Source organism: Myotis nattereri (genome assembly GCF_964212035.1).
Source record: "Myotis nattereri genome assembly, chromosome: 20".
Classification (NCBI taxonomy): domain Eukaryota; kingdom Metazoa; phylum Chordata; class Mammalia; order Chiroptera; family Vespertilionidae; genus Myotis; species Myotis nattereri.
In genome coordinates, this window is record NC_138096.1 from 2,997,310 (window position 1) to 3,014,053 (window position 16,744).

General features: G+C 45.8%; 2 protein-coding genes across 2 annotated transcripts in view; one reads left to right on the forward strand and one right to left on the reverse strand.

Moving 5' to 3' along the window:
* GREM2 (gremlin 2, DAN family BMP antagonist) overlaps positions 1–9,674 on the forward strand; it is a 48,731-nt gene extending 39,057 nt beyond the window's left edge. Inside the window, exon 2 of the mRNA XM_081114280.1 lies at positions 6,968–9,674. Within this exon, the coding sequence (XP_080970406.1) occupies positions 6,970–7,488 (519 nt within the window). The 5' untranslated portion in view covers positions 6,968–6,969 and the 3' untranslated portion in view covers positions 7,489–9,674. The remainder of the gene's footprint in view (positions 1–6,967) is intronic.
* A 2,667-nt stretch (positions 9,675–12,341) lies between these two features.
* The window catches only part of FMN2 (formin 2), a gene marked incomplete at its 5' end in the record, with an annotated part of 126,386 nt that continues 121,983 nt past the window's right edge, over positions 12,342–16,744 (reverse strand). Inside the window, one exon of the mRNA XM_081114281.1 lies at positions 12,342–13,840. Coding sequence (XP_080970407.1) covers positions 13,814–13,840 — 27 coding nt within the window. The 3' untranslated portion in view covers positions 12,342–13,813. The remainder of the gene's footprint in view (positions 13,841–16,744) is intronic.

Genomic DNA, 16,744 nt, shown 5'->3' on the forward strand with positions numbered 1-16,744 from the left:
ATCTGCACCCCCCCCCCCATTCCAGCTCCCATCTGCTTCCTATGCTCTCGTGCACCACCGTCTCCAAGAATGTTCGACTTCCTCACCTCTCATTCTCCCTTCATCGCTGTTGAATGTGGCTTCCTTGGTACACATCTCCATTGAAATGGCGCTGGTTGAGTTGGCAGTGGCTTCCCTAGTCCCAAATCCATGGGCCCTTCCCTGTTTTGCTCATCACCTGCTTGATCTCAATCGCATCCCAAAGTGTTGATCACTCCTTCTTTGAAACACCTGCATCTCTTGACTTGTGTGATACCCACCAGTCCTTCCCCAGTTACCTTACTCACCTCTGGCTGTCTCTTCTCAACCTTCTCCGCATCGCATTTTAACATTGCAGGGCCCCAGAGCTGTTTTTCTAGTTCTGTTTGAACTTTTTTTTCTTTATTGATTAAGGTATTACGTATGTGTCCTTATCCCCCCATTGCCCCCCCTACCGCCCCACACACTCATGCCTTCACCCCCCTGGTGTCTGTGTCCATTGGTTATGCTTATATGCATGCATGCAAGTCCTTGGGTTGATCTCTCCCCCTTCCCTCCACCCTCCCCTCAGGTTTGACTCTTCTCTGGTGTCTGTCTAAATCTGTGTCCCTGGCTTTAATCATCATCTCTCCCATGTCTACATTTCACTCTCACCATTAGACTCATATTAACAACTTCTCTTTTCCATCAATTTTCCAAATTGGATATCTAATAGGCATCTCACCTATCATGGCCCAAATCAAATCCTTGATTTCTGCCCCAAACTTGCTCTAGTCATTCTTATTACAAAAACTTTGCTTCACTCCCACATCTAACAGGATATATGTCATTGTTTTAATCCCCAAAACACGTCTTAAAGCCATCTCCTTCTCTTCTCCACCACTACCACACTAGCCCAAATGGCCATCGTTTCTCATCTAGATTATACCCATAGCCTCCTGTATAATCTTCCAGTTGCTTTCTCACCAACATCTCCCTGCCCCCGGCTTGTTCACAGAAGAGTAAGAATTCTAAGTTTTTAAGACATAAAATTAGTTCATATCATTTTGCTACTTTAAACCATGTGCTGACTTCTCGCTGAACTTACAGTCAAGTCCAAACACTTTATCATAGTTCCTAAGGCCACACATGATCTGGTTCCTATCGAGTTCATCTTATTACCTCCCATATATGGGAAATCACTTCAGATCCACCCTCTAAGACTCATCTTCTACCCGACAGTGTATCTGTTCTCATACCATAGACTCCCCCGTCCCGGTCAGCTCTTCCTCAAATATTCTCTATCAGAGTCAATGCCAGTATTGCACCATCCCCAGAAGATACAAGATTTTCCCCTCTTCCTCCTCCTCCTCATATCCATTCATTCACCTTGATGTGTTAAAGTCCAAATACCCAAAATCTTTCCTTCTATTCTACTGCCCCTTCGTTCAGGCCCATGCCCTTTATTTCATGGATCGTTCAAATAACCGATTGATTGACTAGTCTACCTCCAAGACTAATGCCGCTTTTTGTTTATTTATCTCATTCCTGGCACCAAGCCAATGTCTGACTCACCTGTGCACCCCAACCCCCAGGAAAGTGCGTGGAACATGCAGAATGAATGAATCCATCGGTTAATGCTCACATTCATTATTAGTAAAAGTGCTGCTTCTTATGGGCTCAGAAATGGAGACTGTTGTGTGTATTGGTGTTCATTTTTAATAATGGTTTTCAACACTTTTTAAAAAGCTTTTTTCCATGACTCCATGTCCATTGGCATGTTCTAAGTCCCTTGGTTGTCTCTGGTTATGTTTGTTTGGTTTGGTCAAGAGCCTTGAGTTTGCCCTCTAATTTGTCTGAATTCAGCCTCAGTTGTTGATAGGAGCGAACCTGACATAGGACTTAACACCAGTGGAACCAGACTTCTTGTCTCAATTACATTACTTAACACGGGGCTTCCCGGATCTCCGAGGGCCCCTTAGCCAGCAGAGCGCTCTCAAAAACTGTCAGGAAAGGAAGGCTGTGGAATTCAAGAGACACGAGGGCGTGGATAGGAGAGAAAGAAAGCCTGGGGTGGTTCTTCATAAGGTTTATTCATGGTCATAAAATTTCAGGCATAAAAGAATTCAAGGTTGCCCTAGCCAGGTTCAGAGGCATCAATAATCAAATCCTCAGCTTCCACTTGTCCCTGTTCTTCTTTCTTTAATTTTTCCAAAAAAAAAATATATATTTTTTTATTGATTTTGGAGAGGAAGGGAGAAGGAGAGAAAGAGAAACATCAGTGATGAAATAGTATCATTGACTGGCATCCTCCTGCAATCCCTGACTAGGAATTGAACTGTGACCTCCTGATTCATAGGTTGACATTCAACCACTGAGCCACACCAGCTGGGTTGTTCCTTTTCTTCTAAGAGATCTGCCTGAGAAGGTGGCCACAAGGGGACAGGCAGGTCTCATTTCCTGACACTTTCAGTATTCCCTTCTTCCTCTTTTTTTTTTTTTTTAAATATTTCTTTATTGACTTCAGAGAGGAAGGAAGAGGGAGGGAGAGATAGAAACATCAATGATGAGAGAGAATCATGGATTGGTTGCCTCCTACACGTCCCCTACTGGGGGTCGAGCCCACAACCCAGGTATGTGCCCTTGGCCGGAATCGAACCAGGGACCCTTCAGTCCGCAGGCCAATGCTCTATCCACTGAGCCAAACTGGCTAGGGCTCCCTTCTTCCTCTTGACAGGAGAAGGGATCCTCCCATCCATCCTACTCTTACTGTGTGTATTGCCTGGGGTATAGTAAAGGCTCTCGGGCACCACACAAAAGGACAATTCCAAATATTGGTGTTCTCACTGGAAAGTAAATGACTCATAAATAAGTCCTTTTTCAAGTTAGATTGTTTCCAATAATTTGCTTTAAATCAAAATGGACGGAGGTTCTCATGAAACTGTCGACTGATATGTCACCCAAAATAACTTTTTATGATGGTTGCTTAGTGATTGTTCACACTAGTAAGTCTGGAAATTTTTTTTTTTTTTAATGGAGACATTTGTTGCTATTAAAAGCCACATTTTTATTACATTCTGTTTCTGTGAAGGCATTTTTTTAGTATATGGTTAATTCAATGTCTTACCAACACAACCGAGCTTTCCGTGGCTTTCCATTGTGGGCTCTCTACTGCAAAGATGGGACGTCCCTCTCATTAGTCATCAGATCCTTGCAAAACCTCAACCCAAAACCAGAACAATAATTTCTCCTGGCATGTCTCTTTCCCAGGAGTCTGTTCCTCACATCTTATGGGCCCAGGGCATCCTTGCCCGTGTTTCAATCAGCCATTTGCAAGGAGAGTAGAATAACCATTGTCTTGGACCAATCAACTTCCAACTCTGTGGTTTGTAGAGGACACTATGAAGAAATTGCCTGGCCGGTGTGGCTCCATGGTTGAACCTCGACCTATGAGGCTTGGCCTCCTATGAACCAGGAGGTCACGATTTGATTCCCGGTCAGGGTACATGCCCGAGTTGCGGGCTCGATCCCCAGTAGGGGGCGTGCAGGAGGCAGCCGATCCATGATTCTCTCTCATCACTGATGTTTCTGTCTCACTCTCCCTTGCCCTTCCCCTCTGAAATCAATGCAGATATATTCTTAAAAAATAGAAGGAGATTGCAAAAGGAAGACAGGAAATACTAATATTATTTTCATCTGGGTGGTGGGTCCATAAGGTCTATTACATCTCTCCCTTCCTCTCTGAAATCAATGAAAATATTTTTTAATAAAGATGTGGGGTAGGGCCGAAACCGGTTTGGCTCAGTGGATAGAGCATCGGCCTGCGGACTGAAGGGTCCCAGGTTCGATTCCGGTCAAGGGCATGTACCTGGGTTGCGAGCACATCCCCAGTGGGAGATGTGCAGGAGGCAGCTGATCGATGTTTCTCTCTCATCGATGTTTCTAACTCTCTATCTCTCTCCCTTCCTCTCTGTAAAAAATCAATAAAATATATTTAAAAAAAAAAAAGATGTGGGGTAGGAAAGAGAGAAGAGCCTCCTTTGACCCCCCTCATCTAGCTTCCATCGCCCCCTTCCAGGTCCTGAAGACGGCAGTGTGCTTTTCCTCTTAGACTCTTGTGGGACGCGACTGCTAAGGTGATCGCCAGATGTTTGGAAATTGAGGTGAAGCTTCCAGAGGATGCTTGCTGTCAGTCCCACACCGAATCCTCTTGACTCTAAGACTCTTTGACCTGAACACGAGTTAGCCCCGTTCTCCCCGACAACACCTCGGACCTGCCGAGCGAAAGCAGGCATCTCTGAGCCCATCGCAGCCTCCTGTGAAGCTGTTGCTGGAACCAGGAGCTGAGCAGCAGGCCGACCCTGTCAGTCTTTCCTGGCGGGCGCTTGCCCACTTGGGGTTGTGTTGACGCATCACGTTAATAATGTCGGAAATTGCTCCAATGGAACCAACGTACTTTCTTTTTAAGAGACTGTTGAGATCACAAATCATTCTGCAAACATAATAAGCTATGTAGGCCGGGCGGGTCCAATCCCCGATGCTTGCCATGAGCCTGCTGGGAGCGTGGCCATGGTCACGCGACTCTTCATGCGTGGAACTAAGCAGGCAGGAGAACGGCCCTGGAAAAACTGGGCCTTAAAATTGCAATCATTGCGTTGGACAAGAAGAGAAAAGCTGCTCTTTTTTCCCCTTCTGCCCTCCATGGTTTGACTTCCCTTCCCATGTCACCTCCATTTACCTAACAGTTAACTCTAGGTCCTAACTCTTGCACTTCCGGCCATGCCAACACCTGGAGGAATCCTACTCGGACTTTTAAGAGATGCTTTGTAGACATCTCCTGCTCCCCCTCCAGGAAGAACTGATGCTCTCTCTCTGTCCCCCCACTGTCCCCTGGGGCCATACAACCCTGGGAGGGGGAGGCAGCGGAAGGTTCTAGAGCAGAAGAATGCTGAGTTCACTCCAGAACAGAAGGGTAGGGTGAGCCCTTACTGGTTTGGCTCCGTGGATAGAGCGTCGGCCTGCAGACTAAAGGGTCCCAGGTTCGATTCCGGCCAAGGGCACATGCCCGGGTTGTGGGCTCAATCCCTAGCGGGAGACAGCCAGTCATTGATTCTCTCGCATCATTGATGTTTCTCTCTCTCTCTCCCTCTCCCTTCCTCTCTGAAATCAATAAAAATATTTTTTTTAAAAAAGGAAAGAATGAAAGAAAGGCAGGGTGAGCAAAGAGGAGTCGGTGAGGCCCCGTGAGATCAGGATGGGAGGGCAGCTTCTGTAAGGGCTCATCTGCCCCTGGAAACACTTTGACTCTGAGGGCGTTACTGGAATTTACGCGGCTTATCACAGCGCTTGCTCTAGATTAAACACTCAACAAATTCTCGGTGAAGGCATCCCCGGCTGGTGACATGCGGAAGCCTCTTGTGTGTTAGACTAATAGTGACACCGAGCTTAGATGTCTTTATGCTGCACGTTGCATCCCTGGGACTTAGTTATCTTACAACCGGAAGTTCCTAGCTGTTGACCATCTATCAAGCGATCGCTCTAGCTTAGATATTTTAAGATAATAATTTTTTTAATCTTTATTATTGGAAGTATTCCATATGTCCCCCTTTTTCACCATTGAATTCCAGCCCACCGCCGCCCCTCACCCCAGGCCTTCACCCCCCTATTGTCTGTGTCCAAGGGTGACGCCTACAGGCCTATAAGGTCTTTGGTTGATTTCTTCCCGCCCACCCACCCTCCCCCACCTTCCCTCTGGGATTCGATAGTCTGTTCCATGCTTCTCTGTCTTTGGATCTATTTTGTTCATCAGTTTATGTTGATCATTACGTTCCACACAAGGACGATTATTTTTAACAGAGAGGCAACTAGATGCACCTGGAGCCAAGAGGCCTGGACTGAAATATACAGGCGGTGTAATCTTCGACAGTGATGCGGACTCTCCATGCCTCGGGTCCCTCCGCTATAAAATGATAATACCTACGCCCTAGAACAGTGGTTCTCAACCTTGGCTGCACATTAGAATCACCTGGGATGAGGCCCAGAAATCAGGATTTTAACAAGATTCCCAGGTGATTTTAATGTGCAGCCAAGGTTGAGAACCACTGCCCTAGAACACCGATAATTATGTTTATACAGGAAAGGAACCTGATGGATTTTGAGCACCAATCCATATTAACTGTCATCGCTAACATGAATCTATTGAAGCCATCGGTAATAATGCAGGAAGTTCAATACACTTAATATTAAATGTTAGTCATTCTCTATGCGTATGCCTGCTATGTGTACATAGTATAATTAATGCACACTCTATAACTATATAATGCTTTCTATATGTAATAGTCACATGCCATCCTGGAGTGTCCATGTTAATCCCATGCAGCCCTAGCTGGTGTGGCTCACTGGATAGAGCGCCGGACTACAGACTGAAGGGTCCCAGGTTCGATTCCGGTCAAGGGCATGTACGTTGGTTGCGGGCACATCCCCAATAGAGGGTGTGCAGGAGTCAGCTGATCGATGCTTCTCTCATCGATGTTTCTAACTCTCTATCCCTCTCCCTTCCTCTCTGTAAAAAACAAAACAAAAAAGAATCCCATGCAGTTCACTGAGTGGTAACATGCGCAGAGAGGGAATGACTACATGTAGACATGATGGTGATGACGATGACAAGGATGAAGGTGTAAACAGAGAAAAGAATCGTCTCTATTGAGGGATATTGCTGACCCCTCAGGTATCAATGACAATATAACCATGACCCCAGCCGGCTGGCTCAGTAGTTGCGAATGGACCTATGAACCAGGAGGTCAGGGTTCCATTCCTGGTCAGGGCCCAGGCCCAGGTCCTGGGCTCCATCTCCAGGGTGGGGCGTGCAGGAGGCGGGTGATCCATGATTCTCTCTCATCATTGATGTCTCTCTCTCTCTCTCTCTCTCTCTCTCTCTCTCTCTCTCTCTCTGATGCTTCTCTCGCTGCAGGGATGTTCTGGAAGCTTTGGCTCTCCTTGATCCTGGCGGCCGCGCTGGCGAGGGCGGCCCATGGCAGGAAGAACCGGCCGGCGGGCGCCATCCCCTCGCCCTACAAGGACGGCGGCGGGGGCAGCAGCAGCAACAACTCGGAGCGCTGGCAGCACCAGGTCAAGGAGGTGCTGGCGTCCAGCCAGGAGGCGCTGGTGGTCACCGAGCGCAAGTACCTGAAGAGCGACTGGTGCAAGACGCAGCCGCTGCGGCAGACGGTGGGCGAGGAGGGCTGCCGCAGCCGCACGGTGCTCAACCGCTTCTGCTACGGCCAGTGCAACTCCTTCTACATCCCGCGCCACGTGCGCAAGGAGGAGGCGTCCTTCCAGTCGTGCGCCTTCTGCAAGCCGCAGCGCGTCGCCTCGGTCCTCGTGGAGCTCGACTGTCCCGGCCTGGACCCGCCCTTCCGACTCAAAAAGATCCAGAAGGTCAAGCAGTGCCGGTGCATGTCCGTGAACCTGAGCGACTCGGACAAGCAGTGAGCGCGCGCCCTGGGCGCACGCCGCCCCGCCCCGTTCCGCGCGCACCGGTCCCGGTCCCTGTCCCTGTCCCCATCCTCGAACCCGCTCACGCAGCAAGCACGTGCCCTGGGGGCGGATCGTGGCCACGAGGGGAGCTTGGCAGGTGGGTGGGTGGTGGCCCACCCTGGGCCTCCCGAGCCCGGAGGAAGATGCTGGACCGGCCCCCAGCGGTGGGAGAGGCGTGGATGTTTCCACCGTGTGGAAAGGGGAGCGTTTCCCTGGCCTCGCCTGCACTCCTGCTCGCCCTCTGCCTCCCGGAGTGAAGGATGCGCCCCTCTTCAGAGCAGCCCCTCAACCCTCTGCTGCTGGTCCCGGTCCCCCTGGCCCCCCTGGTGCCCCCGGGCCCCCTGGTCCCCGTGGCTGGGGCTGCCCTCTCGCTGCTGAGCTGCGGATTCGGAGCAGCTGCCTGTGGGCGGGGAGTTCCTCGTCCCCTGATGCCAAGAAGCCGACTTGGGTGGCCACATGGGCCTCCCTGGGGGCCTTGCTCACAGCAGGCCACGCTCTCCCCACACCCCCAGCCGCCGCCACCATCCTCACTCCCCCCACCGCCAACAACGGACTCAAGATGAACTCGAGCGCATGCTGTTCTCCCTGCCATTCGCCTGTTCTCACACGCGCAGCCTGCACAGCGGCGCCCGGCATGGCGGCCTCCCTGGCCTGTACTGTAAAGAGCTGTTCACACTATTCCAAACCCCGCCTGGTACTGTCTCACGCACGGGTTTGGACCCCGGCTTTGCAGCAGGTTCTGAGTTGAGTCGGGACCAGAAACAACGCCTGGCAGGTGCCTGTTCTAGATTGGGAAGGGAGGTGAGGGAGGAGGGGTGGTTTCCCCTTGAATGGAAGGCAGTCCTGGCACCACAATGTAGGCAGCAGGTTGGGGTGGTGGGGGGTGGGGAGGCGGGTACATTGGGAAATGGTTCATCGGAGACCCAGAAGCCCCGAGAGTATGTACCAGGCATAGGTGGGGTGAGAAGGTATACTATTTCACTGCCATGGCACTAAGCAACACTATTTGAAAAGAGAGAAATAGTAAGAAGATAAGGAATAGGGTCGTGTTGTGGTCTAGGAGGAAGTCAAGGCTACAACATGTCAAATGGAAATCCAGAAACTCTCTCCTGGCAGGAAGCAACCAGCTTCCTTTTCAAAGAACGGACTCACCAATAAAAGATGGGCAGCCTGAGGCCAGCTTGCATTTGTCTAATGAATTCTTGAGCTTCTCATGTTGTGGTCTCTTGATGTAAGGCAGTGGACATAATTTAATTTCCTGAAAAAAAAAATTCTTTTCCCTTTGCTCAACTGCCCCATCGAAAGGTTCCCTGTGAGTGATGTCTATAGAATCTGATAAATGTGAATGAGATGCCAATCTGATGGGTGGGAGTGAGCATGCGCAGAAAGGTTCTCCCTGGCAATGCCCAAGCACGGGGTCCTATGTGCTCTGCCGGGGAACTCAGGAAGGCCTGTTAGTTACCCAGATACAGGAGAAAGGGAGACGGAGGCTTCCTGACATCAGAAGGTGATGGAAGGTCTACACATCCCCCTGGAGAGCAAGGATTCGGTGGGCGTGACATGTCCGGGAATCCATTTCCACCCCCCCTGCCCGGTCAGTTTCATTTCCGTTACTTCTGAAACGCCCTTGGACCTGAGCAGAATGTGCAGTTTGTAAAGAAGCTCTTGGGTTCAGAAATGGGCCCGAAGTCAGGGCATTTGCATGTAGTGGGAAACCTCAAGTCAGACTCAGGCAGAACACGCAGCAGAAACGCTGGGAGGGAAGGAATGGAGGCCGATGGAGGAGGAGGAGGGGAGGGAAGGGGAGGGGAGGGCAGGGCAGCCTCCGGCCACACTGCAAAGCCAACCCCTGTCATTGTATGGGCACAGAACCGGGCCGGTAGGGGAAGGATGAAGCCATGTGCTCGCAGAGTGCAAACACTAGCTCACTCGTCGCGCCCGATGGTGGGCAGAGCAATGGAAGCGATACGATATGCTGCAAGGGGGGTCTTGTATGTACAAAGTTTACCTTCTAATGGCTCAAATCGTATTTAATTGTGTGTGTTTTTGTTTATAAATGAAGAAAAGCTATAAGTATAATGTAATTATTTTATAGGTGTACTATTAAATTATAGAACAAATAAAGAGACTCTAGGATTCTATGGGCTCTTGGTGTGACGCGCCATGAAAGAGACAGTCTGAGCTGGGCTCCGTGGGCAGCCTAGGGGCGCTGAGCGTTAGGAGGGCTTCTGTCGGGCCATGGTGAGTCGAACCCCTAGCCCAGGTCACATGATCACCCGCCCTTGGGGCCCAGCATCTTCAAAGAGAATCAGAACCAGGCATCCAAGAGCAGAAGCGCTGGGGGTGGCTCTCAGCCCTGGTCTTGGGGAGTTTCCAAGACTCGTACAGACCCCAGCAGCTGGAGAGAGAACCCTTCCTTCCTTCCTTCCTTCCTTCCTTCCTTCCTTCCTTCCTTCCCTCCTTCCCTCCTTCCCTCCTTCCCTCCCTCCCTCCCTCACTCCTCCCTCCCTCCCTCCCTTCCTTCTTTCTTTCTTTTAAATATATTTTTATTGATATCAGAGAGGAAAGAAGAGGGGGGAGAGAGAGAGAGAGAAACATCAATGATGAGAGAGAATCATGGATCGGCTGCCTCCTGCATGCTGCCTACAGGGGATAGAGCCCACAACCTGGGCATGTGCCCTTGACGGGAATCAAACCTGGGACCCTTCAGTCCGCAGGCCAATGCTCTATCCACTGAGCCAAACCCGGTATGAAGAGAGAATTCGTAAGCTGTTCTCACTGTGTGCTCTGAATAAGAAAGACTGAACCAGGAAGCCTGGAGAAGCTGCTGCAAATAGAAGTCTGCTGTCAACCCCGCCTTCCCGTCAGCAGCCCGGGCACACGCGAGCCAGAGCTTGTCCCGAGTTTTGTATATTTTCACATTCACTTGTCACGCGTCTCGGCCTTTAATTTAAATCCTTTCGTTTCACAGCATCTCACTTTCTCCCTGAATTGACTTATCTGCCATTCAAGAGACTTAACTACCAATAAAAAAAAAAATGAAAACTTGAATGAAACGGCATACGGTTGGTTTACTGTTGCATTTACAAGGGATTTCATTTGACTTCACAATAAATAATTCAATTTAGTTCATTAAATGGGACCCAACACTCCACTTAAAGGAGACTAAGGCATTCCAATTCACTTGTTTCTGAAGTTGGATGATTGATTTAAAAAAATATTTTTTTTACTGATTTTAGAGAGGAAGGGAGAGGGAGAGAGATAAAAACATCCATGATGAGAGAGAATCATGGATGGGCTGCCTCCTGCACACCCCCCACTGGGGATGGAGCCCACAACCCGGGCTTGTGTCCTGACGGGGAATCGAACCGTCACCTTTCAGTTCATAGGTCGACTCTCAACCAATGAGCCACGCCGGCCAGGCCTCACCCTTGTTTTATTGGTAGATGCCTTTCTGACAATCTGATTTTTGCCTGTCTGATTTACCACTCAGGCCTCCTCCGTGTGTGTGTGTGTGTGTGTGTGTGTGTGTGTGTGTGTGTGTGTTTTAAATAAACCACATACAGGGAAGCTTCTAATAGCAATTGGTGTGTCCAGGCCCATTATTGCAAACACAGGATTTTATGGCAGGACCTAAGGATGAGACCTCACCTCGAAAAAGCAGACCCCACCGTCTTTCTCTGAGGCCCGTCGCCATGAGCATCCTCTCTCTGCCTCCTCCTCCCAGACCCACACACGGGGAGGACCCCTCACACTGTGTGGCTGGAGCGGCGGGCACCGCTCATTTTAATCAGCGCTGGCGTTTGCATTTCGATTCTCCGTGGCTTTGGGATGGTTTCAGAGAGGAGACGGGCTACGTGCTCCTTTTATCACACCATTTTAGAACACGAAACCTCCTCCTCTTGCTTCTGATTATATAATTGGAGATGTATTCCATGGGAAACAAAACCCCAAAGTACAGCCTTCGAAAGCCCGAGCTCACTAATTGGCTGGGAAGTGGAAATGTTAATGACAAGCTGGTGTCATACAAAGAATGGTCGCACCGGCTTCCCAGAGCTTGTTAGCCACAACTCCTCCTCCTCCTAAGGTCCTCCTGCCTCCCGTCCACAGTCACTTCATTTTTACGAGACTTCGTTTTGTTTTGTTTTCCCTGACTTGTCTGGCCTTTCGTTAAATTTTCGTTTAAATTCCCTCTTTGCTGCCCTAGCTGGTTTGGCTCAATGGATAGAGCATGGGCCTGGGGACAGAAGGGTCCCAGGTTTGATTCTGGTCAAGTGCACGGGTAGGGTCCCTAGGCATGGCCAGCGATCAGGTCCGATGGGGGCCTTCCTGCTGCCGGCTGGGGTTTTCCTTCGTTTCACGCTGCCCCTGGTGGTCAGTACATGTCATAGCGAGTGATTGAACTCCAGGTCTCCCAGTTGAACTCCCAAGGGACACTTTGCATATTAGCCTTTTATATTATATAGACAGCCCTTCACCACTTATTCTGTACCAAATAAATTCCTGCATCTGACTTCTAAAAGATTTCTCAAACATTAATATGTTGTTGTTCATAAGTGGAAAATACTTTTTTCTTCCAATTACATTAGGAAAACTTCAACCTTTTTCAAAATATGTTTTGATGTAGCACAATAATTATTTTATCTTGGAAAACAAGCATTCATCAAATACTTAACTATTAACCATTGTAAATAAGAACGTTTAGGAATCTTCACACAGAGATAGTCTAACTTCTTTTCCTCCGCAGTTTTATATGCGATGGCTTCATTTTGCAATATCCTTGGGCAACATGCACGCAATGGACACCGAACCTTTGATTACTCATTTTATTTTCATATAAATTAACATCCTAAAAAATTGAAATAGAAACACTAAATACAGTATTGCACATAGCGATCTTTGTTAAATGCCCTATATTTTCATTGAAGAGTATTAATATACACATTGGAAGGAGGGAAGGAGACAGGAAGACTGCAAAACTACAACCAAAAAAACCCACTACGGTTTCTCACTCAAATGACAAACTAAGGTAGGAGACCATACTTTACATAAATACAAACTTAGTTGCGAGTCAGAACGCTCTCTTTTTAAGTTGCTTTCCACAATGGGTTTGCAATAGCCATAAATTCTCCTCTTTATCTACAACCATAACCCCCAACAAATATCATTGAAATAATATTTTACAAGCCACACCTACTCATGTCAGACAAAACCATCACAACGCATCATAAGCTGACTCGAAGTACTCTTAGAAGAGTCATAGATTTATTCTTTTCCCTCCAACATAAAATAAAATTCTTTCCTGGGCTCCTTCAAATGATGAATAATTGCATACTCATTTTACAGCTTTGAATCACCTGCCATAACATACACAGATGGTCCCAGCGATGTTAAAATACTCCAACAGGTGTGTTTAATTAGCAAGTTCTAGGCAGATGCCAATCCAACAATTAGTCGCGTCTGATACTTTTATGAGCATCACTTATTTAAATTCCTCCAAAATATGGCTTCCTATTTTCTTTGTGAAAAGCCATGGCAAAGTAATAGAGAGGCACACCTTTCATTTTCTTTCTTTCTGCTACAGATTCGCTTTATGTAGGGTTTCCAAAGACGGTCTGATAAAAGCCCTCGATAAACAAAACACTGATTTCTGCCTAAAATGATTTATAAGAAAGGGGTTTCCTTCTGCTCTATTTTTTTTTTCATTTTCTTACCAGCAAAAATATGATCATCTTCTTTCACAAATATATATTTATGGAGAGCAACTTCTCAAGGAGTTGGGAAAGCCTTCATGATGATTGATCAACGGTCCTTAACTCTTAGGATAGAAAATACAGATGTAGATGTGAACTGATACAACTCACTAGAAATGACACTTCAACCATACACCCGCACGCGGTCATGTGGAGCACTGGTTGTCCGTAGAAAGGAGTCTTATTGTAGAAGGAATATCCTCAGAAAAGTGAATTTTAGGTTCATGTGTAGCATGTTCAGAATTAATGCAGATTCTGCCTCCTCTAACATGCTGTCTCGGTCTATCCGTGTAACACCATAAGCTTTTACAAACAGGGAAGGTGTCCCATTCTCCCAGGGTCTGCTGCTTTTGCATTTCAAAGGAACGTACAGTGAAACTCAACCATCAGTCAGCTGTCTAGAGAACACGGAGATGAGGCAAGGGGTCAAGAAGAAAATGATCGGAATGATGCCCTTCCCTTCGGGCCTTCGGGTCGGCGGAATGTTGTGTAAGTGGCCGGAGGGTGACCATCCTGTTTTCCTTTGTTCAGGTTTTCATGCTGATCTTTGCTTTCTGAAAAGAAACGCACCAGGTAAGAGTGATCGTTAGAAACGAGAAGTTTACAAATGTATGGAGTTTAGAGGAGCCCAAACAAGACCTTTTCTTTTGGACCAAGTTCCCTGGGAAAGGTTAAAGGTCAACCAGCCCATACAGGAAAAAAATATCTAACTAGAGTATGTTTCATCTCTTAGAATTTTCACCAAGACAGACCACTCAATAATTTTGAGTGGAAACCAAGATTTTAAAAGTTAGTTTCTAATTGATGGGAAAGAGCGCCAACCCAACTTTCTCATTCTCGGTTTTATGCACATATACACTCATAGGAAAATTGAATTGGCTGTATCACAGCATGATTGGGGTTAATTACTAAATAATTATTCCTTCTCATCCAATGCACTTTAAATTTGGACTTTAATCAAAATGACAGAAAAGAAGGTAAACCATCATATACCACTTGTCATTAGTGAAGAATGATTCTGATACAGAGAAACTGAATGGAAAATAGTTTTTATTTTTCTAATTTTTTTGCATTTGGTTATTTATTTATTTAGGTAGCTAGCTAATTAATGATTGTGCTTAGCTAACAGTTCAAGACTCATTGTCTTGCTGTCCTGTCATTTTTACATTTATTTTTCAATGATAGTTGACATTCAGTATTATTTTATATTAGTTGTGGGTACACAGTATAGTGTTCAGGCAATCATATAATTTACAAAGGGATACCCCTGATATTTCGAGTACCATACATACTTATTAAGTATTACTGACTACATTCCCTATTCTGTACTTTACATCCTGGGACAATTTTGTATCTAACAATTTGTAATTCTTAATCCCTTCCCCCTTTTCATCCTGCTCCGACCCCCCCCCCCCCACACACACACACACACCTCCTCCCATCTGGCAGTCTTCAATTTGTTCTCTGTAACTATGAGTCTGTCCCTGTTTTGTTTATTCATTTATTTTGTTCTTTAGATTCTACATATAAGTGAAATCATATGGTATTTGTCTATCTCTGTCTGACTTATTTCACTTAGCACAATATCCTCTAGGCCCATGCATGTTGTCACAAATAGTACGATTTCATTCTTTTCTATGGTCAAGTAATATTCCATTGTGCATGTGTACCACAGATCTTTTTTTTTAATTCACTCATCTATTGGTGTGAAATTGGGTTGTTTCTATATCTTGGCTACTGTAAGTAATGCTGTAATGAACTTAGGGGTGTATATCTCTTTTAGTGTTTGGGATTTCGTTGGCTAGATACGCAGAACTGGAATTGCTGAGTCTTGAGGCAGTTCTATTTTTAATTTTTGAGGAATCTCCATACTGTTTTCCAACGTGGCTGCACCAATTTGTAATCCCCGTCAACAATGCCAGGGGGTTGCCTTTTCTCCAATCCTTGTGTTTATTGATTTGTTGATGATAGCCATTCTGACAGGCGTAAGGTGGTATCTCATTGTGGCTTTGATTTGCATTTCTCTGATGATTCTTGATACTGAGCATCTTTTCATATGTCTGTTGGCCATCTGTATGTCCTTTTTGGAATAATGTTTATTCAGGTCCTCTGCCCATTTTTTAAATTGGATTGTTTGTTTTGTTGGTGTTGAGTTGTATGAGTTCTTTATAAATTTTGTATATTAACCCCTTGTCAGATGTATCAATGGTGAATATTCTCTTCCATTCAGTGGGTTGCCTTTTCATGTTGTTGATGGTTTCTTTGCTGTGCAAAAACTTCGTAGCTTGATGTACAGTCCCATTTGTTTATTTTTTCTTTTGTTTCCCTTCCCCAAGGAGATATATAAAAAAAAAATATTGCTAAGAGAAACATCAGATATTTTATTGCCTATCTATTTTTTCTAGGGTCTTTAAGGTTTCAAGTTTTACATTTAAATATTTAATCCATTTTTAGTGTATTCTTGTATATGTTTCCATTTATATGTATCTTCTTCAATTTCTTTCTTCGATGATTTATAATTTTCTGAGTATAGGTCTTTTGTCTCTTTGGTTAAATTTATTCCTAGGCATTTTTCTTTTTGATGCAATTGAAAATGGGACTGCTTTCTTAATTTCCCTTTCTGATCATTCATGATTGGTATATAAAAATGCAACTGACTTATTAATATTATGTCCTGCTACATTACTGAATTCATTTTTCATTCTAGTAAGTTTTTGGTGGAATCTTTAGGACTATTTATATGTAGTATCAGGTCATCTGCAAATAGTGACAATTTTACTTCTTTCTTTTGGATGCCTTTTATTTCTTTTTCTTCTCTGATTGCTGTGGCTAGGACTGCCAATACTATAGTGAATAAAAGCTGTGAAAGTGGACAACCCTGTCTTGTTCTTGATCTTAAGAAAAACATCTTTAGCTTTTTCCCATTGAGTATGTTAACTGTGGGTTTGTCATATATGGCTTTATTATGTTGAGGTACGTTCCCACTTTACAGAGAGCTTTTATCATAAATGGATGCTGGATTTTGTCAAATGCTTTTTCTGCATCTTTTGATATGATTTTCCCCCCTTCTTTTTGTTTACATGGTATATTACATTAATTGATTTGTACCTATTTTACCAACCTTTCATCCCAGAGATAAATCCCACTCGATCATGGTGTATGATCTTTTGAATGTATTTGCTAGTATATTGTTGAAGATTTTTGCATCTATGTTCATCAGGGATATTGGCCTATAATTCTTTCATTGCAGTGTCTGTATCTGGTTTTGGAATTAGGATAATACTGGCCTTGTAAAATGAGCTTGGAAGCCATTCCTTCTCTTGAATTTTTTTGGAAGAGTTTGAGAAGGATAGGTGTTAATTCTTCTCTGAAAATTCACCTGTGAAACCATCTGGTCCAGGACTTGTAAAGGGAAAACAGCCTGGCACTGAAGTCGCAACTCGTAACTTTTTCTAAAG